General features: G+C 38.6%; 1 protein-coding gene and 1 long non-coding RNA gene across 3 annotated transcripts in view; one reads left to right on the top strand and one right to left on the bottom strand.

The window, feature by feature from the left end:
* Positions 1-23,667, top strand: part of PHACTR1 (phosphatase and actin regulator 1) — a 137,455-nt gene that overhangs the window by 38,937 nt on the left and 74,851 nt on the right. For both annotated transcript variants that reach the window (XM_058176648.1, XM_058176650.1), the window contains exon 2: positions 2,980-3,144. In XM_058176648.1, the coding sequence (XP_058032631.1) occupies positions 2,980-3,144 (165 nt within the window). The remainder of the gene's footprint in view (positions 1-2,979; positions 3,145-23,667) is intronic.
* LOC131195031 (uncharacterized) lies at positions 2,185-20,721 on the bottom strand. Its single transcript, XR_009154360.1, has 4 exons — positions 20,624-20,721; positions 10,201-10,250; positions 3,805-3,888; positions 2,185-2,290 (listed from the first exon to the last, which is right to left on the bottom strand). It is a non-coding gene; the product is annotated as an uncharacterized LOC131195031 (long non-coding RNA).

Raw genomic sequence — 23,667 nt, 5'->3', positions numbered from 1 at the left:
GGACAATTCTATATCATATATGGAGATGTTCTCTCCATCGTTTTCTATTTCTTGCATAAAGAAGTGGCCAACCAATGCTTTTTAAACATTTTTGAGACTGTCCAATAAACATGGAAAATATTGCTGAATTAGCTTTATCTCAAATATCCTAAAGATATGTTCAGTATGAAGAAGCATTTTAACTGTCATCAAGTTGTAGGAGATGATCAAGCTGAGACTGAGAGAGGCGTCAAATGCATCATAAGTCATGGGTCCCTTCCCACAAGAGATCTAAGTCCAGCCCACTTAGACTGCCTTTCTTATCCCCCACCCATTTCCCTTGACTGTTAGTTGGCCAGATTCCTGTAGAGAGCTTAAGTTTGCAATAAATCTTTACACATATTTGAACTGCCTGAATCCCCTGATTTCCCCAGCACAAATAATCTTGTTACTGTTTTGTCAGCATAGGCTATATCAACTCTGAATTCCAAAATTCTTGCAAATAACTGATTTCTACCTTGAAAATATTATAGTTTATAGAAAAACTGGTGTAGAAACATCCAAAATGTTTTTCATGATTGTTAATATTTCAAGACCGTTACAAAGCTAAAACATTTGGACCAAATTTTGAAATCATAAAGAATTCTAATTAAATTTTGAGAATTAATTCTCCAACAGCCAGTGGGAAACAACATGGGGGCACATTTGATCATTGCAAAAACAAGGAACAGCTGAAAACTGCTCTCTAGTTTCTGTAGAAAAGAGGGCCAGGCAGAAAAAAGAAAAAGGCACAAATCACTTTGAATATTGCTTCTATATATAGGGCTTGTTCTTAGGAAAAATCAATGGTGATCATTGATTATTTGTGGGTTTCTAACTTTTCTTCAAAAAATATTATTTATCAGATATTATTGGATTCTTATAAGGTTGTCTAATTGGTCCTGCTACTAATAGTTGAGGAAAACCTGACATATATAAACTGATACTTGACAATGATCATGCTTAAAATGGATTAATTTTGATTTAAAATATTGATACCTTCATTCACTTAGAAGTTCCCTTCAAAAAATTTTACCTATGATTTTTCAGACTGGGGCTATCCCAAAGTCTAAGCTCATGATATGAGTAAGGATCAACATCTTCTCCAGTATTTTCCAACCTGCCTTTTGTGCTGAAAAAATATAGTTGAGCATTCATTTAAAAAAGGCATGAAACCCCTGCCAGATCAGAGGAGTCAAATAAAAACTTAAATCTGAATTTTCATCTCAGTTTTCTAAATTTCATAAAAAGTAGAATTAAATCTATCACATGCCCCCAAATGAAGCTGCAAATGAGTGAAATTAAAACCATTTTCTTTGTAGGGGGCTGTTCTTTCCGTAGAAAATTCATAAATTATTTACCTGTCTCCTTAAAACACCTGAAAGATAATGACATAGGAATCCCTTGAAGTACATAATGTCTAACTTGAAGAAAATTCATTTCAGCAATTATTTATCTTTCCCAATACACTCCTAAGGAGTTTTAATCATCTGTTTACCTCAGTGCTAAACTGAGATAAACAATTTGGTGTCAGTACCAGCACTTCTGAATTCCCTTTACACCTTTCATCAATTGCCCTATTCTGTATAACGTTTTAATAAAAATCCCAAATTCTCCCTGTCGGGGGAAATGGCCATCAGGTCTGGGTTTTATCCAATCGGCAACGAGGAGATAAAACCCAGACCTGACGGCCTGTTTCCCCCTCTCCAAGAAGGTACGTTCAGGTAAGCCAACGTTCCCATTTATTTTTCTTTCGCTTATTTAGCTTGCTTGCACAATAGTTTATTTGCTGTCTGTTTTTATTGCTGTCATGTATTTTTATGTATATTTTGCATGTTTCGTTGACTTTTTATTTACTGTTTTCATGTAATAATTTGTGTTAATAATTTTGGTATCAAGATAATTGCAGATAATTCTGTGTGACTTTTATTTGGTTTTGTCGTTAATATTTTACTATTGTTTCTAATTTTAATTGCAGGGTCTTGTCAGTAATTGGTACTGAGTATTGTGATTTACATATTACATAAATAAATGCTCCAATCGACAAATACAACCTTATTTTTTTTTAGTATTTATTGAAAGATATTTAATCAAACATCAAGTAACCCACCTTTTTTTTTTTCCAAATATCCACAGACCACTTTAAAATCATTGAAGGGATATATTCCAATTGATCTGAATGTCAGTAAAACTTTAAAAAATCCATAATGATGAAACAAACTTAGCTTCAGCCACTTCTATATCCATAATGTTCTTTGATTGCCTGAGATTTCTGAATAAAAAATACAAATATCAATCAATCATATGTGAGGTTTGTCATCTTTTTAGGGAAGGCAGATTGCCCAGGTTGGTGGATTAAAGGAGTTATAGTCTATGATGTATGTACCAAAGTCACTGTCAAACATTTAGCATCAACATTTAATTAAGAATTTGAGCAATAATTTGCAGAAGCTGTGTAGAAAGTCTTCAACATCCCTGGTATCTAGGCCTCCTTAAATGAAATGGAGGAAAGGGGAAATTTAGAAATGTATCATTGTAGGGGCACACAAACTGCATCTTCAACTTCTCCTTAAAGAAGCTGGATTCTCAGACTCGTGCACTAACCAGCATAATTCTTGGACAATGCATGTTACAGGAGTAGCAGGCAATGTCTTGAGTTCTACTTCATCTTTAGGTTGTGTCATCCGGATCTCTTCTAGTTCTCCCACGTATTTTTAAAGATAAACAGGAAACAAACTGCCTCAAAAATCTTCTTAAACTTCCTTCATAATCCTGAAGGGAAAGTTCTATCTGACATCTCTGAGATTCTCTTCTCGGATTATTGGTGACTATTTTTTGCCAAGTGCTAAAATTAATGTGGTAGCACTTTCCAAACAGGGCTTCAATATGGAGAAATATTGCCCATTTGTTTTACTGATTTTCTTCTCTTTTCTTCTTTTCCTTTCCTTTGTGACAACCCAGCTGAGGAAGTGGAGAGACTGGCTGCAATGCGTTCGGACTCATTGGTTCCAGGAACACACACCCCTCCTATAAGGAGGAGAAGCAAGTTTGCCAATATAGGAAGACTTTTCAAACCATGGAAGTGGAGGAAGAAGAAGAGTGAAAAGTTCAAGCACACATCAGCAGGTAAGTTGCAAGCCTCTTTTCAGCACTGAATTGGATTAATATTTGTTTTCATTTTGTCCCCAAAGTAAAATAAATGGCTATTCCACAATTGTCTCAATAGCTATAAACTATTTGAGTGGTTGGTACAGTGGTTCTATATAGTAATTTACAGAATAGCATTAGCTTAGGTAGAAACAGGGAAAAAAAACAAGACAAAACCAGAAGTCCCTTAACACTTTTCTCTCTACTGCACAGGTGTCAAACACATAACGTTGCCATCATGTGATGTATCGCAACGTTTTTCCCTTTGTGGAGTTGGGGTGGGTGTGGCTTTACATGGTGCATCTGGCCTGTGGGCCGCCAATACACTGAGTTTATTGCTTTGCCTCCAGATTTAAACACCTTGTTAATCCATGGTAGGGGTGGGCAATTGTGGCAACTTTACGATGTGTGGATTTCAACTCCCATAATTCCATGCTGGCTCAGGAATTCTGGGAGTTGAAGTCCACAAGTCGTAGAGTTGCCGTAGTTGCCTACCTTTGGTCTATGAATCAAATGAACAAGGGCATTTCTTTTATGGAGTGGAAATGCATCACAACATGTGCCGTTTGTTTACACAGAAAGAAGTGAGCACACTGTGGTGTGAGAATCCATCTTTCTCCATGGCATGTCTTTACTCACCAACAAGTGTCAATTTATATAGATGCTTCGTTGGTATACATTTTCATCAATTTCCTTTCCATTATCCTTCTTTGTTGTTGCTTCCTGTAATATATAAGATATGTCTTGACCAGATTTTCAAAACTGCAGCACATCCAATATATCTCTTAATAGTTGATACCATTCTTTGCTTCCAGAACTCAATCCTTTTTAGGTTTCTCTTTAAATTGCTCAACATATTGTGCTAAAAGTGCTTTTCTATAAATTAGCCAAGGTTTATAGAAGGGTGTTATTTCCCAGTGTTCATTTGCATGAGAGATAGGAAGCTCATTCAGGAAGCCAAAGAGAATATCAAGGTAATTAATGTATGAGATCCAATTAAAATGTCTTAAATTTAGAGTAAGAGCCCTGGTGGATCTGAAAAAATGCCTGTTTATTCAAACATCCTATTTCCCTTAGTGGCCAATGAGAAGGTTTGAGGAACTTTTCGTGTTCTTTCATCCCAGTAAGTGGCCTTCACCATGCTGTTTCCTAAACTAGAGTGCAAGTACAGGTTGTCCTCAACTTATGACTACAATTTAGCCCCAAATTTATGTTGCTAAGTGAGACATTTGTTAAGTGAGTTTTGCTTCATTATACGACCTTTCTTGCCCCAGTTGTTAAGTGAACCATTGCAGTTCTTAAGTTAGTAGCATCGTTGTTAAGTGAATCTGGCTTTCCCGTTGACTTTGCAGGTCTGAAGGTCGTAAAATGGGATCACATGATCCCAAGACATAGCAAAGGTCATCAGTATGAGTCAGTTGCCAACGGGCTGAATTTTTATTCCCACATGACCATGGGGATGCTGCAACAGTCATAAGTGTGAAAAATGGTCATAAGTCACTTTTTTCAGTGATGTAACTTTGAACGGTCAGTGAATGAACTGTTGCAAGTCGAGGACTACCTGCATAGCAGAACTTTTGGAGGTGGATGAAGAGGCAGGGGTGTTGTGACCGAGGCCCAAGTAGTGATTACCAAACACAATTCAGTCCTGAAAAAAAATATTTTATTAAAACAGCTGAGGATTAATTTATTCTCAGCTTAGTCCAAAACAAATTCTTCATAAACAGTCCTGCGGCCTTATCACCAACCTTTGATGTCTTTGGCAACCTGCCAAAGGCTTTTCTTGGCAAAAAACCTACAAAGTTCAAGAGATGCTGACAAGAAGCAATGGAATCAACGTTGCTTTTCCACAAGGAATCCTATGTGCCTGTTCAAAATCTTTTTTAAGCAAACTTCCTTGTTTTTCTTTCAACCTTTTGCTAATGGCAAAGCAATACTGTACTTTCAAATCAATTTCTATCTGAGAGAACGAAAGAAAGAGAGAAAGAGAGCAATCTAGAGTTTATTCAGACACTTAATCACTTCAGGCACAGTATTTGAACAATCCAAACCCTCAAGGGGAAGGGTTTTTGTTTTTTTTAAAAAAGAAATCCTTTAATTATATAAGCACCTCAGTTCTACTTATGTCTTGAACTTTCTGCTGTTCTACTTAGGGCAACAAAGCCTGCGTCCTTCGGGAATGTAGAAAAGAGAGCAGGTGGTGGACATTTTTGTAGAACACCGAAAACACTTGGCCTTGTTCTCGTCTGATGAAAATCTACCTACAGTGTTATTTCCTACAACACATCCTAGGATTTTGATAAGTTGTTTTTTAATTACAAAGGTAGCATAATTTCTCCCCGGGGTCATTGAGAATATTGTTAACCTTTTGGTGAACGCCAAAAGAGGAAAACATTGCCAGTGGCTTTTCTCTGTAAAATAGAAGTCTTAGGGATTATCCAGTACCTTCCACTTCTTCATTCATATTCTCAAAGGGATTCCCCACCCACTTTGGGAGAGGCGTATGAAATACTAATTAGTGGAAGACACCTGCATAATCAAATCTCTCATCTCAACTTCTTACCACTCATAGTACTTAAATTCAGTTTCAGCTGAGAATTCCAATGTATGTCTAGCCATGATAGGTAGTTTTCAACTTGCAACCACAATTTCTGTTGCTAAGTGTTGGAAGAAATATCCATCTGGTTCAGTTCCATGTGGGGAGAAAGACACTGGAAACATGGAGGCTGATTGGAAAAGGTGGTTTATTGATGGACAGTGCCACATGGGTTTGAGGTCCTGGGCAGCTGATCACATGGAGTGGAGAGTGAGGGTTATTTATACCCTCTCTTGGGCTTTGCCCTTGAGCTTCCTGTTCCTGTGCAAGAAATGTATTCTATTGGCTGTAGTCAGACTCCCATGGGGCCAAGTGGGCCATTTTTGTCTGAATCAAGTTTGGTTGAAGCCTGGAGGGTGATGCAATGTCCCCAGGTGATTTTACAATGCAGTGAGCCTTGCTGTTAGATAATCCTATTATGTCCTGGAGGGTCATGTCTTAATCCCATCACCCTGGAATTGAAGGTCTTTTGTTTTGTAGATAGGCTGGTCCAGTCCTTCTCAATGGGTACCAAATAACTGCTGGGGGAGGGAGCTGAAGCTCTGAGTTTCTGTCTCCCTTAAGATTTCTATTTCTCTTTTAGGGGAAATATAGTATCTTTCCTTTTTAATATTTCCTAAAATATTTCATTCTTCTAGGAGGGGTAAGTGCTAACTTTCTAAATCAGCAAGACAGTTGTTAAGTGAGTCATGTCCAATTTTATTATCTTTTTTTGCCACACTCGTTAAGTGAATCACTGTATCAGTGATTCATGTGGTCATTAAGCAAATTTGGCTTCCCCCATTGATTTTGCTTGTCAGAAGCAGGCAGGGAAGGTTGCAAATGATGGTCACATGATCCCAGGGCAGGGCAACTATTGCCACATGCCTGAATTTTGGTCACATATTCATAGGGATGAGGCAATAGTTGTAGGTGCAAGTACCACTTGTAAGTCACTTTTTTCAGTGCTGTTGTAATTTCGAATGGCCACTAAGCGAAGTTGAGGACTAGTTGCAGTATTTTATTCTTGTATTATAGATTCAAAGCTCAGGTTTATATAGAATGTGATCTAATGAGCTGATTGAGTTGAAGAGCCACTCTAGTTGGGTTGATGCATAATGTTAAACATAAACTATAGCTTAAAATCCTATCTTCTGGGTTCACACTAATTAGCATAATATGTATACTCAATCCTACAATGTTGGGGTTCCTGACTTGGGGACGGGAATGTTGTCAGACTGTTAGAATAAAGAAGGGGGATCCTAACTATGAATTCCATTTTCTGATCGATTGATGATGATATATTTTTCCCAATGTAAAACTTCAGATCAGAAGGCATAATATGCAAATGTTATTTGGTGGATGGCTACTCTGACAAAAGCAGTTCTCACCTAATGCTAAATTGACATTAGTTGTTGCAATTGATGCAACAACTTTTTTTTTAATTAAAAAAGTTTTACAAAGTTTTAACAAATATCTCCCCTCCTTCCCCCTCCCCCCTCCTTCCAACTCCCCCCTTCCCCTCACCCCCCTTTTCCCAACCCCCCACCCTCACCCAGACTTCCCAGAGCAAAATACAGGGTATAACAAACATCTAACAATCGTAAACTAAACTTATGCTAACTATCCATAAATTCTCATCCTCCTATGCAACAACTTTTTGATGCAATTGATGCAACTCTTTTTAATGAGACTTAGATAATATGGACGTCCAACGAAGGAGTTCTTTAGTAAGCTTCTCTGCAGCTGAATCTTTTGCAACCTCTTCAAAATCGGGTGCATTGCAAATTTATAACCATTAAGAAGCAAAAGATTTGACTTACTGGATTGAAAAGGCTTTTTAAGAATGTACTCACGCTCATGCTTTCGCTTTTAAATGACACATTTGTGAGTGGGTGGGGGGGGGAGATCCTTCAATGTATCCAGTCTTACAGGGAAAAAATGTTTAATGAGGCCATTTGGATTTTATGCTAATTACACTTCCAGCTGCTATAAAGATTATGTACAACCGCTTCAAACTGCAATTTTGTAGTGCCATTCTAAAATGGTATTTTCTTCTACCAAAGAAGAAAACCAGTGTGAAGTTCATCTGGAAGGAGGGACTTTATATAAACAGGATATAAAGCTCTAGCAAGCGAAATAAAAGTGATTCTCTTATGTTTTCTCTGCCATAACTGGTGGAATGCGTCACATCTCAAAGGATCTGTCATCCAAAGTAGCAATAATGGTGTTCCTGGAACTGCAGATGCAATTTTAAAAAAAATGTGTCTCCTGAATAAGATAAATGTGTGTCGATTGCAGCTCTCACACTGAAAAAAAATGTGCAGCCATCTAAACAAACTCAGTGCCAGATATCTACTAATGCAATCAGCCACGTAACAAAGCTACTAAGATTTATTTTATTTATTTTCAGAATTTGGAACTGAAATTGGAAATCCATGTCTAACACTATGATATATAACAGGGGTCTCCAACCTTGGCAACTTTAAGACTTCTGGACTTCAACTCCCAGAGTTCCTAAACCAGCTTTGCTGTCTCAGGAACTCTGGGAGTTGAAATCCAGAAGTCTTAATGTTGCCAAGGTTGGAGACCCCTGATATATAACTCTACTCAGAAATAGCTTTTGCTGCTGATGACTGGCTGGGGAATTCTGGGAGTTGAAGTCCATGCCTCTTAGAATTGCTAAGGTTGAGAAACATTGATCTACACATTGGTGCACATGATTAACTGCTTTATTTATGCAGAGAAGAGAGTTAAAACTAAAACCCACCACGTTCTTGGACAAGTTTTGCTTTTTGCAATAAAATCTTAAATGTCACACAATGTTTTTAACTTGTATCACAAGAATGCTGTGAAAAGAACCTATTTTTCTACAATGTATACCTGGGCCTTCCTCCTTGAAAGACTCTCTTATTTAATCAAGAAAATCCTTCAGATCCATTTTTCTACTGAAGGTGTTCAGTGTTTTAGAACCATGATGAGTGTTTCCTTGAATATACACTCAATCAAAAAGGACTCTGATAAGTGTAATAGCACTGCGTTTTTTGTTGTCATAGGTTACAGGCTACATGATTCAGATCCATACTTTAAAATATTTTAAATATTACCAATGAATTCTCCCTCTGTCGTCACCATAACCACTGAAACTCAGCCATATACGGTAATATAGAGGATAGTGGCACTCATAAATCACCCATGATCCCATCACAGTCTTCTGAGGAGATTCTTGGTGAAATCTATTGGAGTGCTGATTGAGAAAGAGGTATCCTGAGTCAGAGTGGGTTGCCAAGCCTTCATTAAAGGTATTTGTTCACATTCAGTATTTGATGGAAGTAGCCGTTACTCAACGGTAGAACATTTGCAAGACTTTTTTGCTCTCTGAAATTCTCCACTAATCTTGGATTGCAAAGCTCATGTCGCGATGCTTTGTTCATCATAGTCATCTTCGTAAGAAATGGTGGAGCTATATTCCAAGTTGTGTGTAGGGCATCTTGGGAGATATCCAGTGGTGGGATTCAGCCAGTTCACACCACTTCAGGAGAACTGGTTGTTAACTTTCTGAGCAGTTTTGCAAACCGGTTGATGGAAGAAATCATTAGGACAGAGAACTGGTTGTTAAATTACTTGAATCCCACCACTGGAGATATCCATAGACAGTAAGCAAAATGTGACTTCAGACAAAAGCTTGTTCAAAAGAAACTTCCATAAATAATCCTTTCACAACTCTGCCGTAAAAGGATTAGACCCTTCCTTCGCAGCACAGTATGGCAGCAGGTGGTAGGAAATGAGAAACAATAGGAACTCTGAACTTTGAGACATTCTTCCCACAGGAATATAATGTGGTGATCTGTATTTTTCAGGGCTCCACGTTATTAGAGAAGTTAGTAGTAATTTTTGGCCAGCTGTTTTCTCTCAGCCAAACCTACCTCACAAAACCAACAAGCAAGAAGCAAACAATACCCCAAGCAAGCTAACAATAAATAGCCCAACCAAGGAACTCCCGCCTACTTTGACAGAGCAAACCACCAGAATATAAAATGAGAGCAACTCCCTCTCCCTACAAAAGCTGATGATGCTATTAAGTTTGGTAATGAAAAACAACCAAGCTTGGAGAGCACCAAGGACCCTCACAAATTTGTATTATGAAAATAAAATGAGAGGAAATCTTTTAAGTATCCCACCTTGCTTTTTCAAGAGAAGAAACAGTATACAATTGCTATTGTAAATAGCTAAAAACTAAATACCTGTTATGGAGCACCTTTTAAAGTTATCTATTATTTTTGCCTGTCCTTTGAATGCTTATCTGATGATTTAAGGCTGCAGCCTGTATAGGGTGATATGGTTATGCAGGCAAGTATACTTTTCAAATTAGTTTGCATCAACCTTCACCAGTTTGGTGGGCTCCAAATATCTTAAATATCATGAACCCGATAACATGGCTTCATGGAGTCATGACTTACCATATACTGATCATCATGTCCTCTTCTTTTCAATTATACACAATTTCCTCCTGTATAAAAGGATAAAAGTATAAAAACTTTTTATAAAAGTATAAAAGCTTTTTATAAAAGTATAAAAGCTGTATAAAAGCTCAGCAGTTCGAATCCCTAGTGCTGCTATGTAACGGGGTGAGCTCCCGTTACTTGTCCCAGCTTTTGCCAACCTAGCAGTTCAAAAGCACATAAAAAATGCAAGTAAAAAAATAGGGACCACCTTTGGTGGGAAGGTAACAGCGTTCCGTGCGCCTTTGGCATTGAGTCATACCGGCCACATGACCACGGAGATGTCTTCGGACAGCACTGGCTCTTCAGCTTTGAAACGGAGACGAGCACCTCCCCCTAGAATCGGCAACGACTAGCACGTATGTGCAAGGGGAACCTTTACCTTTACCTTTATAAAAGGATAGGTTAGAATACACTTGGCTTAATTTTTCCATATTTACTTGTCTTTCATTAATCTTGCCAATATTAACATTAAGGTCCATACCAGCTGATTAAAAGGTTGCCCTATTACAAGAAATTTTAGGCAGAATTTAAAAAAACTCATGATTGCCTATGAATCTTTGTATGAATCTTCGCAGGTTCTTGGAAAAAGAGGAGGATGAAATCCACTGAAAATAGGCGCGGTGATACTTATTGCTATTTAATGAAAGTATACCATAATGTAACTAGACTCTGCTTATACTGATTTCCATGGTTTTCTTTAAGGATTTCTTAAGCAGTGTTTTTTTCCTCCCAAAAACATTTATTACCACATATTGCTGCATGAGGATTATTCTTCAGTTGAAAGAATTGTTATTTGGAGAGTCTGGGGAAATTAATCCTGTGCCTGTTGGTTTCCTACAAAATATATTGAGTCAAGAATCTCACCACAATTTGTCTGAACAAAATCATTGAGTCATATATTTGCAAATATTGTTGCAAATAAGGCCTTAGATTATGCATATATTCTTTGTGGTTTCCATCTGATATAATTGCCAGAACCAGATAAATGCTTGTTGCTGAATATATGTGAATGTATGAGATGTTGCTTACATAAATATTCTTAATGAATACATTATTTATAACAGGGGTCTCCAACCTTAGTCCCTTTAAGACTTGTGGACTTCAACTCCCAGAGTCCCTCAGCCAGCAAAGCTGGCTGAGGAACTCTGGGAGTTGAAGTCCACAAGTCTTAAAGGGACTAAGGTTGGAGACCCCTGATTTATATATAACATGGGATTCAGAGGTGGAATTCAGCAGGTTCTGACCAGTTCTGGAGAACCAGTAGCGGAAATTTTGAGTAGTTCGGAGAACCAGTAAATACCACCTGTGACTGACCCCACCCCCATCTTTTCTCTGCCTCCTGAGTCCCAGCTGACCGGGAGGGAATGGGGATTTTTCAATAACCTTCCCCGGAGTGGAGTAGAAATGGAGATTTTACAGTATCCTTCCCCTGGAGTGGAATAGAAATGGAGATTTTACAGTATCCTTCCCCCCACCCTCCGAACTGGCAGTAAAACAAATTTGAATCCCATCACTGATGGGATTAGAACCAGAATCAGAATAGAGCTGGAAGGGACTTTGGAGGTCTTCTAGTCCAGCTCCCTGCTCAAGCAGGAGATCCTATACCATTTCAGACAAAGGTTTATCTAGTCTCTTCTTAAAAATCTCCAGTGATGAAGCACCCACAACTTCTGAAAGCAAGCTGTTCCACTGGTTAATTGTCCTCATTGTTAGGAAGCTTCTCTTAATTCCAGGGTGCTTCTCTCCTTGATTAATTTCCACCCATTGTTTCATGTCCTGCCCTTTGGTGCTTTGGAAAATAAATTGACCCCCTCCCCTTTGTGGCAGCCTCTCAAATACTGGAATACTGCTATCATGTCCCATCTAGTCCTTCGTCTCTTTAGACTGGCCAAACCCAAATCCTTCAAACATTCTTCCTATGTTTTCATTTCCAGGCCTTTAATCACCTTAGTTGCTCTTCTTTGCACCTTTTTTCAAAGTCTCAACATCTTTTTTGTAATGTGGTGACCAAAATTGGTTGCAGCATTCCAGGTAAGGCCTTACTAAGACTATATAAAGCAGTACTAATATGTCATGTAATTTTGATTCTATGCCTCTGTTTATACAACCAAGGATTGTATTCATTTTTTTAATTGCTGCTGCACACTGCTGATTCATGTTTAAGTGATTGTCTGCTAGGACTCCAAAGTCCCTCTCACAGTTACTGTTTTGAACCAGGTTTCACCTAATCTGTACTTGTACCTTTGGTTTTTCCTGCCCAGATGTAAAACCTTGTTTTTCTATACATTAAATTCCATTTTGTTGGATAGGGCCCATTGTTGAAATCTGTCAAGATCTTTTTGGATCCTGAAATTGTCTTTCGGGGTGTTGGCTACTCCTGCCAGCATATTGTCATCTGCAAATTTGATGACACTAATTTGATTACAGTATGCATTGCTGAAGGCTCTGCTATGTCCATTTCTGTCATAGAAAATCTAGCAGTTTAAAAGCCAAACACAGAATTATGCTTCCTAAACGTAATGCACAATCTAATATTGTCTCATGAATCTTATCAGTGGCACAATTTGAGAAATGAGAATCTACTATTGATGTGCAGTCATTTATATGTATGGCAATATATATAAAAGAAACTGAGTTTCTTACACATGTATTTTTTAAAAATACCAATAGATTTAGACATTTAGGAATCCTTAAAAAGATATACAAGAACCAATTTGGTGTAGTGGTTAAGACATCAGGCAAGAAAGCAGGAGATCATGAGTTCTAGCCCCACCTTGGACATGAAGCCAGCTAGGTGACCTTGGCCACTCCAGGGGTGAAATGCTACCAGTTCAGACCGGTTTACCTGAACCGGTAGTAAAAAAAATGCTACCGATTTGGACTAACCATTATTTCCGACGATCAGCTATGTCGCGTGATTCATATTTGCTAGAAAGCAGGATGCTTTCTAGTGAATCTAAATCGTGTGGCACAGCTGTTCCCCCCTTCACTGTTCTACTTACCTTAGAAAAGGCTTCTTAATCCTCCTTTTTCAGCGCTGCGCTGTAGCACCTGTGGTGCTCATGCACGCACAAAGCATGCATTTGGTGTGCACTACGCATGCACATGCGCAGCGAACTGGTAGCAAAACGAACTGGTAGCAGACTTCAAACATTTCACCCCTGGTCCAATCACTTTCTCTCACCCATAAGAAGAAGGCAATGGCACACCACTTCTGAAAAACCTTGCCAAGAAAACTCCAGGAACTTGTCCAAACAATCTCTGAGAATCAGACACAATTGGATGGAGGGAAGAAAAAACTAGTAAGAGGAAGAAGCTGGTTTTTCCAGAAAAAAATCAGAATCACTTGATATGAGATTACCTTAGATCTTCCCATTCAGACTGGTAGTTGTGGGATTTGGGAGCCCTTATATTAAAAAGGCATCAGAGACAAGAAAGCTTCTCTTCAATTCTGAGTCTCGCGGTCTCAAAATTACTGCCACAGAAATGAAAAATAGAGAACCACTCCATGTATTAATGTGTTTTCCTTTTAATTCTCATCTGGGAATGGTGGAAGAATTCCAGTTCCATTATAGTTTAAACCTATAAGCGTTCAATAACTTTTTCATTATAACTCTAGGACAGGTTGAACTCTGCCCTAAATATTAACAGTACAATAATAGGAAGTGATTGCTAATAAACAGTGGGAGGAATATCAAATTACATTATGAGGTAAGGTCAACATAACAATATCTATAGACTGCAAACATGAAAATCAGTGATTGAGTCATACTCGGTGCTAATTGAATTTCTAATCTTTTTTTTTTTTTTGCTTAGATTTTAACAAAGGAGCCTCAGTTGTTGCTTTAGCTGGTGAAAAGAGGAGACACTGGAGCACATCATTGTGGTGCAAGACAGCTGATAATGTACAGATTGCATTATTTTGTGCCATAGTTGCTGCCCATTTGCTAAATTCTTCAGTGAAATGATTAAGAAATCCAATTGGTCAGCAGTATTTAAGACTCCATATATAGTCTTTGTTGCTAATAATAGGCAAGCACTGACAGGATAAACAGGAAATATTCATAATTTCATATATATAGAATAGAATAGAATAGAATAGAATAGAATAGAATAGAATAGAATAGAATAGAATAGAATTTTTTATTGGCCAAGTGTGATTGGACACACAAGGAATTTGTCTTGGTGCATATGCTCTCAGTGTACATAAAAGAAAAGATACGTTCATCAAAAATCATAAGGTACAACACTTAATGATAGTCATAGGGTACAAATAAGCAATCAGGAAACAATCAATATCAATATAAATCATAAGGATATAAGCAACAAAATTACAGTCATACAGTCATACCAGTAAGTGGAAGGAGATGGGTGGTGGGAACAATGAGAAGATTAATAGTAGTGGAGACTTAGTAAATAGTTTGACAGTGTTGAGGGAATTATTTGTTTAGCAGAGTGATGGCGTTCAGGGAAAAACTATTCTTGTGTCTAGTTGTTCTGGTGTGCAGTGCTCTATAGCGTCATTTTGAGGGTAGGAGTTGAAACAGTTTATCTCTAGGATGTGAGAGGTCTGTAAATATTTTCACAGCCCTCTTTTTGACTCGTGCAGTATATAGGTCCTCAATGGGTTGGTAGCAATTGTTTTTTCTGCAGTTCTGCATGTATATGAAAAAGGCTAAAGATAAGAATTTCAACCATTTTGTTAGCATTTAACAGAGTTTTACATTAATTTACCAGTATATGGAAGTCAGTGATATGGTCTTATGAGATCAGCAGGAAGATTTTTCTCTCAAAATACTTCAACAGGGAGTTTGGATTAAAGGTTTCCTTCCGCCATGCCTAAGTATTTGTTAAAAATCTCTGTTACAAAGCAATTGTTGGGCAAGAGCAAAATGGATAGAGGTTTTTAATTTTACAATGAGTAAATTATAATTCACATATGCCAGGGCACTAAAACATAATTGGTGTTTGATTTAAAGAAAAATTATTGGATATAATTTCTTCAGCCAAATATTGTCATTAATTGCCTGATCAAAATGTTAGCCTTCACCTAAATACTCTTAACAGAGACATAAGGCTGTTCCATGAGCGACAATTTATAACAGTTCCTAAATGAAATCAGTGATATCCACCTCTGTAGGTCGTGTAAGAAGCATCTTAAACAACCTTTCCATGTAAGGTTCAAATGTATTGGCTTTAAAAGGACCAACTTCAAAACAAGTGTTGTTTACCTGGTTGAAAAGAACTTCTGACGTCTGAGGAAAGTTTTCTTTTAGAGGTAGAATGTGTGTCTTTTATGGAAAACTAATATGAACTCACACCAAACAGGCACAGAATCTAGAGAAATCATCTCTGCTTCAAAGGCTGTTGAAACCCAATAAAAATGACAGCTATCCTACACTAATCAGATATCAGAAACAAATGAGTTTACTGGGGTCTACTAATATAGGACAAGGACCACCTTTAATCTCAAATCCATCCTCGCCTTGCCTTTTTCCCTTTCTGCAAAATCTCATTGCAAGGCGAGTTGTAGCTCATCCATCTCTGTTTATCAGGGCAATCAATGGAGATCCAGCCCCTGATATATCTCTGTTTTTACTTATGTTTTTTTCCATTGAGGATAGCATGTTATTTGTTGCAAGCATTGTCATTATTCAACCCCCCCTCTCCTTCCTGCTGGTGTTAAAATTTCTGTGGCACTGTTGTAAGATGATCTTGTTGGAACTTTCTTAAAAAGAGATGCTTAAGGGGAAAAAGGGTTTGCTTGAATCCAATTGCACTGTGTGTGTAGCACAACTTTAATTAGATAATTCATACTCTACCATCCCTGCATGCCTTCTGTCTCTCAGGTCCTAAATTTAAAATAACTGGGACTAGAAGTAACATTTGCCTTTATGGAGTAATCCTCCCCTGTGCCTAAATCACAGCATCCAAATAATGATCGCGGGACTCTTCCTCTAGGTTAACATCAGACCCTAAACTATAAATTAAACAATTGAAGCCCGATCTGCTTTTTTTTTTTTTGTTTACATTTATACCCCGCCCTTCTCCGAAGACTCAGGGCGGCTTACAGTGTATAAGGCAATAGTCTCATTCTATTTGTATATTTTTACAAAGTCAACTTATTGCCCCCCCAACAATCTGGGTCCTCATTTTACCTACCTTATAAAGGATGGAAGGCTGAGTCAACCTTGGGCCGGGCTTGAACCTGCAGTAATTGCAGGCTTTGTGTTCTTAATAACAGGCTTTACCAGCCTGAGCTATCCGGCCCCTAATTTTAATATGTATTGCATGATGTAAAAAGAAGGAGAGCCGTGGTGGTGCAGTGGTTAGAATGCAGAACTGCAGGCTACTTCTGCTGACTGCCAGCTGCCAACAGTTTGGCAGTTCAATTTTCACTGACTCGAGGTTGACTCAGCCTTCGATACTTCCGAAGTCAGGAAAATGAGGACCCAGATTATTGGGGACAAATATGCTGACTCTGTAAAGCACAGAGAGGGCTATACAGCACTACAAAGCGGTATATAGCTGCATCTTGACTTTTGGGACCCCTCCTCCCTCCCCTCCCAAGGCTCCTGATTTTTGTTACAGAAAATGCCCTAGATGCACAAAGCAGAGCTGTTAGAGCAGGGGTGTCAAATCACAGTGTCACATGATTGTCATGTGATGTATCATGACTTTTTTCCCCCTTCGCTAAACTGGGGGTGGGCGTGGCCAGCACGTGACGCATCCGGCCTATCAGCTGTGAGTTTGAGACCCCTGCTCTAACGGTGTTTAGAGCATCTCTTGAAGGCAGACATGCAGTTGTGACTGGATTTGCACACCTGGTACTTGTGCTGCATTGAGCTGACAGTGGCTGCATCTGGGGCTGAAAGGAATAGGCAAGAATCAGAAGCTGCAAACTATAATTGCTTCTCTCAATAAACCCATGAGCATAGGTAGATGTCCAAGACTGGGCCAAAATGCTTAGCCTTCACCTAAATACCCTTAACAGAGCTATAAGGCCATTCCATGAACAACAGTTCCATGCAGGGAAAGTAACCTCTCCCTTCTCCCAGCCCAATCCTGACGTTTCTAAGTGATTGGGAGAAGAAGAGCTTTCTTCCTCTACCTTTTTGTTAGATCATCTGCTACATCATAACAAAATCCTTGAGCCTTTGATATTTTTGAAAATCCAACTGGACGACAATTTCAAGACTGGAAAAAAGGGATATATCCAGGAAAAACTGGATGCACCATACAGTTGTATGTTTTTCTTATCCTGGACTTCATGGTTTGGTTACTGTCACTTCTTCTGACCCTTGTCTCTTTTTTGCTGCTCTCCCCATAGAGAGCTCAGGCAACCTATTGACAAACAATCGATTAGACCACTGAGCACTTCTTTCCCACTCAGCTGTACCGCCAACTGAGTCAATGGGATGAGTTTAGGGCAAGGACAAAACAGAGAGAAGATGACATTTGCCATCAACAAAATGCTAATAGCATTTTGTCCTGTGTGCTCTACCACCTAAACTTTGAATTTGAAATGTTGAATAGAGAGATCAAACAATTGTGTCAAAACTAAATATTTGGAAAGAAAAAAATAATAATAAAGCCAGGAAGGGTTCTGTAACACCATTAAACGATGAGAAGCAAAGTTTCAAAACACAGGATTTGTTTAGGTGTAATCTGATTCAATAACTACTGGTAAACATCTATTGCTTGGTCTTGAACAGAGTGTGTCTATTTCCCCTTGCCACAGCTAAGAATGGTATCATCAGAGTTCTGGATCTGTGAAATAGAGTACAGGAGCAGGCCAGTTTTGGATAGATACATGTGCAGGGAGAATGTCTATGGAGATTCTCAGTCATTCAGGTCATGGTTGTCCCAAAGGTGATGGCACCTGTATTCAACAGTGAAGGGACACAGGGAAGAAAACATGCTGCAGAAAGCACAGCTCCACACTCATTTGCACTACTCAGGTGACCCTGAGGACACAGACAAACCTCCAAGTGGCCTCAATGACTGTCTGAAAGAATGCAAATGACCAGCTGTCTGCAAGGAATATAACTCCTTCCATTCTGCACCATCCACTCAGAGCTGTAGAAACTTCTTGGATGAGAAGCGAAACATCTTCCAAGAAAAACAAGAAAGTTCAGTTGCCTCTTGAAAAAGCACCTTTGGAATGTGCTAGGAGAGTACTTTCCATGAGACCTGGGTCATCCTGATCTTCTAAAGTCTCAAAAGGTAGTCAGGCTTCTAGATAGTCCTAGACCTCAGGCTCGTTTCATGCTTCTGATTCAGGGAACTAGACCAGCCAATCAATTTATTGAAATAAATGGTGGTGAGGGGGATTTTTTTTATTGTTTTGTTTGTTTTAATTGGCACCAAATATTGCTTCTTCCTACCTTCTACCCAATTGGGTTCTAATTGGTAGAGCTTTGGAATTCTCTGCAGATTTTGGAGTTAGTATGCTCTGACTTTATGGCTTGTTCTATTTGGCTTGTGAGCAACAGTCATAGAAGGAGTGTAGACATTTGAGATTTTTTAGACATCATTACAGATTTACTATTTCATGTCCTCCTGGCCCTGGTTTGATTATTTTCTCTATGTGCCTATTATACTATTTAGCTAAGGGCCATCCATTAGCCTAATAAGTATACAAGGCCATGAGGATTCAGACCAATGAAATAAAAAGTCAAGTTTTAAACATTTAGCTAAGAAATGGTTGGAATTAAATATTTCCCCTGGACAATTTTCATGTTTGTGTCCATTTAGTTTTGCACATCTCATTTTATCAATGAGTATATTGGACTGTATCTTCATTAAGAATATTTAGCACACCCAACAGGCAACCATAAAAGAATTGTTCTAAGAAAATGTCAGGAGTTGTTTCTGTGATTGTAGTGCCATTATTCTAATTACAAAATTATGCATGTACTGTATATCAGCTTCATTACAGAAGTAAAGGTTTGAGCAACCATTTTGGATGTTCAAATTCCTATTTTTTGTTATCAGTATTGAGAAGAGTTGCCTTTTTTTAACCAAACAAAATATGTTTAAATAGTGCACATTTAGACTCGTAATACTGCATACTGTATTTGCATTTTGCACAGGTATGCTACTGTTGCTCTCAAAGTTTAGTTCAGTTGTCTGCTGTTTTATAATTTTTCAACTTAGACGCCTGAAAATGGTATAAATGAGGGATAGAAATCATGGCTGGCTGGGGAATTCTGGGAATAGAAGTCCACAAGTCTTAAAGTTGCCAAGGTTGGACACCCCTGGTATAAATGTTACCTTGACTTCAAATTGTAATCAACATTAATTTAACTTTTGTCACCAATTTTGAATACCACTTTTAGCATCGAAGATTGTTATGAAACTGTATTGCTTAACTTCATATAGCAGCTCATAACGCAGGATAAATATTCAAGGAATAAGTACCTTCAGTAGATGACTAGGACTGTATTGCAATATTTGCTTGTAGTTTTCTATATTCATGCCTAAAATGCACATTTCCTAATTGATGATAATATTCTACACATCTGGTCAAATGAAATTGTCAGTTAAAACTTATGTCACAATGATTCAGTTAGTATTTAAGGCAAATTTTCCATTGCACTTTCCTAACATTTGGATTTCAATTCCTGAGTTTGAAAGGTGATTAAAAATGAGACAAATTGCTTCTTTTAGTCTAAGACACAAACACTAATATTTCAGTGGAAATATTTCCTCTCTGCTGGTGCAATATACTTGGATATTTTAGCAATGGAGTATTTTTATTGATTTTTATCCCGCCTTTATCTTGATCAACTCAAGGCAGCATATCTACCTAATGATCCTGTCCCCTATTTTCCCAACAACAACAATCCTGTGAGGTGGACTGAGCTGAGAGAAAGTAACTGACTAGCCAGCTTTCAATGAGTCATCCTCATTGTTAGTCCTTGACAATCTATTTATTGCCACAGCAGTCACTTAAATTAAAGTATTTGTGTCACAGGAATACATGGGCTGCAGTTTTTGAAATGGAAAGCCATTGTAATGAAACAAAAATGGTGCGCATGTATATGGTTGTGCATGTTTCTTGTCTCTTGACTTTTCCTCTGCTGTCCAAAATTAACTTTAATTAGGATTATATAACCTTGTGAGAAGACTGCCGACAATTAGAATTTGCAGTCATATCCAGAGCTCCTGGCTTTAATTACAGCCTTCATAGCTAAAAGTAAGACAGGGTATATTAAGGCTTTTATACATTTAAGATGAAGGATGTTATGTAATTGTCTTTCATATTGGCAGCCAGAAATTGAGGGGGAGGACTAATTCTCCTCCACTGTTTAAAGCCTGTAGAAAACTAAATCAGTAAAGGAAGAACACAAATTCATTCTTTGGAATATCTCACCATTATCCAGCCTCTCCTGTGCCAGAAACAACCGTACACAGATGTCTTCCCAAGCTGTTTCTGCACTTTTCTTTGCCTTCCAACCTTTTCCAACCCAGTTTCTCTCAACAACAGCAATAGAAAAGTCACAAGGCCGTCAGAACTAAAATGAGCATCGCCCTTGACTTTCAGGGCTCACTGCGCTGTCAGAGAAGGATTAGGGCCAACTAGGATGTTTTCTGAAAGAGCGAGAATCCATCTCACTCCTGAACTTCTTCCAATAAAAAGCATTGTTGATGGAGGAAGATGTGGATTTCCAGAGCAGCATGATTAAAGGAACAGCACCCTATCTAGAGCAGAATGTATGTAAGATCCAAATATCTCCCCACCAGCATTATTTCTTTATGACTAGGCTCAGGGCCAGCAATTGGCGCTGCCAGCACACAAATCAGCCCACAAATCAGCAGGCACATCACTTCTACTCACAGTGTACCCCTTGGTCTCTTAAACCATGCTTCTTCTGACACAATAAATATTGCCTTAGAGTTTTTAAATGGTAGTTGGAATTCTGCAATCTCAATACACGTGAGAAACGTTAGCAAATAAGATTTAATTCCTCCAGAGCTGCCAGGGTATGGTTTCGTAAATGGCAAAATGTACACTGTCCAGAAATACTCTAACGTGAGATTTGTGGCTATACAAATATGATTAATAAATAAAAAATGCTATCTACTGGTATATGGGCTGTTTAGAAAACTTATTTTCCAGGGGGAAATGAGAGTTATGTAGGCCAAGGGCATTATGTGTTAGTAATATGTTTGGCTCCAGTGCAGGTAGTCCTCAACTTACAACCATTAGTTTAGCAACTGCTTGAAGTTACAACAGCAATCACAAAAGTGATTTATAACCAGTCCTCACACTTATGTCAGGCAGTTGACAATCGGCGTGTATTTACCACAGTTGTAGCTTTCCAGGGTCACGTGATCTCCATTTGCAACCTTCCCAGCTGGCTTTCAACAAGCAACGTTAGTGAGGGAAGCTGGATTCATTTAATGATATTAAGTGGTAATTACCACTTAACAACCTTGGTTAAAAAAAAAGGCCCTAAAATCAGGTGTGACTAACTTAACAATTGCTTTGCTTAGCAATGGAAATTCTGGTGCCAAGGATCAATGTAAAGGAATGATTGAAGATATGTAATTAAGAAATAGAAATAATTTGAAATGAAATCGGGGCTGCCATTTCAGAAGGGAATGGGAAGGGAAAGAGGAGTAGAGAGAGTGAAGGAAGAAAGTAGGTAGGAAAGAGAGAGGTAGAAGAGGGGGAAAGGAGAGGAAGAAGAAAGGGGAAAGAGAGAGGGTTAGAAAGGGTGGAAGAGAAGAGTGGGGAAGGAGGAGAGGAAGTAGAAAAGGATGGATGAAGAAAGTAGAAGAAAGTGGAGAAGGGAGGAGAAAAGGTTGTGTTAAGGAAGGAAGTGGTAGCTGGGCAGGTCCGAATAAGTAACAAATGAAAGTTAATAACTAATGTTGAATAAGAGACTGTATATTGAATAGGTTGTTGAAAAATGGAAATAAAACTTTTTTATTTAAAAAAAAAAATTACCTGTAGTTACAAAGAGCTGTTCTTCGGGGGTGGAGTTTTGTTAACATTCTTAACAGTGGATTCATGTAAGTTAGTTGAGTTGGAGCGATGTGTATTGTTTCAGTTCTTCCACCAGAACAACGTAGAAGATGACTAGGCTGAGCCCGAGGGAGGGGTCAAATGCTCATCAGTTTGGAATCGCTCTGCTCCCACAAAAGGCTTAAGTCCAGCCCTCTGTATTTTCTGTTGACTACTATCTAGCGCAGTGGTGGGCTGCAACCAGTTTAACAACTGGTTCTGTGAGTTCACGCTTTGCACGCACGCACACCTAACGCTCTTGCACGCAGTGTTCAAAATAGAGCAATTTGAAGCTCAGTTGCTTACTTTCTAAGGCCGCCTGGTAAGTAGAACAGTGGAGGTGTGGAAATCAGCTGTGCCACGCGAATCAGCTGAGCCAGAAAGAAGGAAATACAGGACAAGATAGGGCAGGGGCAGGTGGGCGGGGTCAGCTGATCATCGGAACTACTGGTTCGCTTGAACCAGTCTGAATCGGCACTGATCTAGCATCAGAAGTTGTGGGTGCTCCAACACTGAATGTTTTTAAGAAGAGATTGGACCCCCATTTGTCTAAAATGGTATAGGATTTCCTGCTTGAGAAGGGGGTTGAACTAATAGACCCCTAATAGACCCCTAACCAGTGGTGGGATTCAGCCAGTTCACACCACTTTGGGAGAACCGGTTGTTAACTTTCTGAGCATTTTGGCAAATTGGTTGATGGAAGAAATCATTAGGACAGAGAACTGGTTGTTAAATTACTTGAATCCCACCACTGCCCCTAATTCTGTTATTCTGTTGTTCGATTTGCCTTGATCATTAGTAGTTCAGATTCTTGGGTGTAAGTAGCCTGAAATAAACTCATAGTACTTTTGAACTCATCCTGACTCCTAGTTTCTTGCTCCAGACAAAGATAACATGGAACCCTTCTGCGTTTTTTGGGGGGGAGAAAAAGGTGCCATAGAAGCTTGTTGTAAAAGAGCAGCTGTATGAGGAATAGAAGACAGATTTGCTGGCCTTTTATTCAGAGGGAGTTTATTCTGGAACAAAACCCTGCAGTCCTGTAAGTGTGTATGATGGAGGCACAAGGAGAAGAAAAAGCTGGTTTCTTTTCTAATAAGACACAATGTATTTTTCACCTGATTCCACCAATTCTAAAAGCTTTGATTTGTTGTTGTTGCTGTTGTTAGAGCAATGAACTAGTGGTGAAGCAGCAGAAGAAAATGTTCCTAATTGTATATTTCAGAGGATGCCAAAACAAGGAAGAAAAGCTGTGATTTGTGATATCTTTGTCCTTTCACTGCAGCTGCACAAAGCCAAGGTGCTGCTAACACAGGTGTTGGTTTGCCTTTCCAGCATGTGTAATTATATGCCTTTTTTTTTTTAAAGCGGCCTCCCTTTGCTCTCTTCAGTGGAGGTGTTATTTTTTT

The sequence above is a fragment of the Ahaetulla prasina genome, chromosome 3 (assembly GCF_028640845.1).
Source record: "Ahaetulla prasina isolate Xishuangbanna chromosome 3, ASM2864084v1, whole genome shotgun sequence".
Taxonomy (NCBI): Eukaryota; Metazoa; Chordata; class Lepidosauria; order Squamata; family Colubridae; genus Ahaetulla; species Ahaetulla prasina.
The sequence above is the reverse complement of the archived record's forward strand: the minus strand, read 5'-3'. Positions and strand labels throughout refer to the sequence as shown.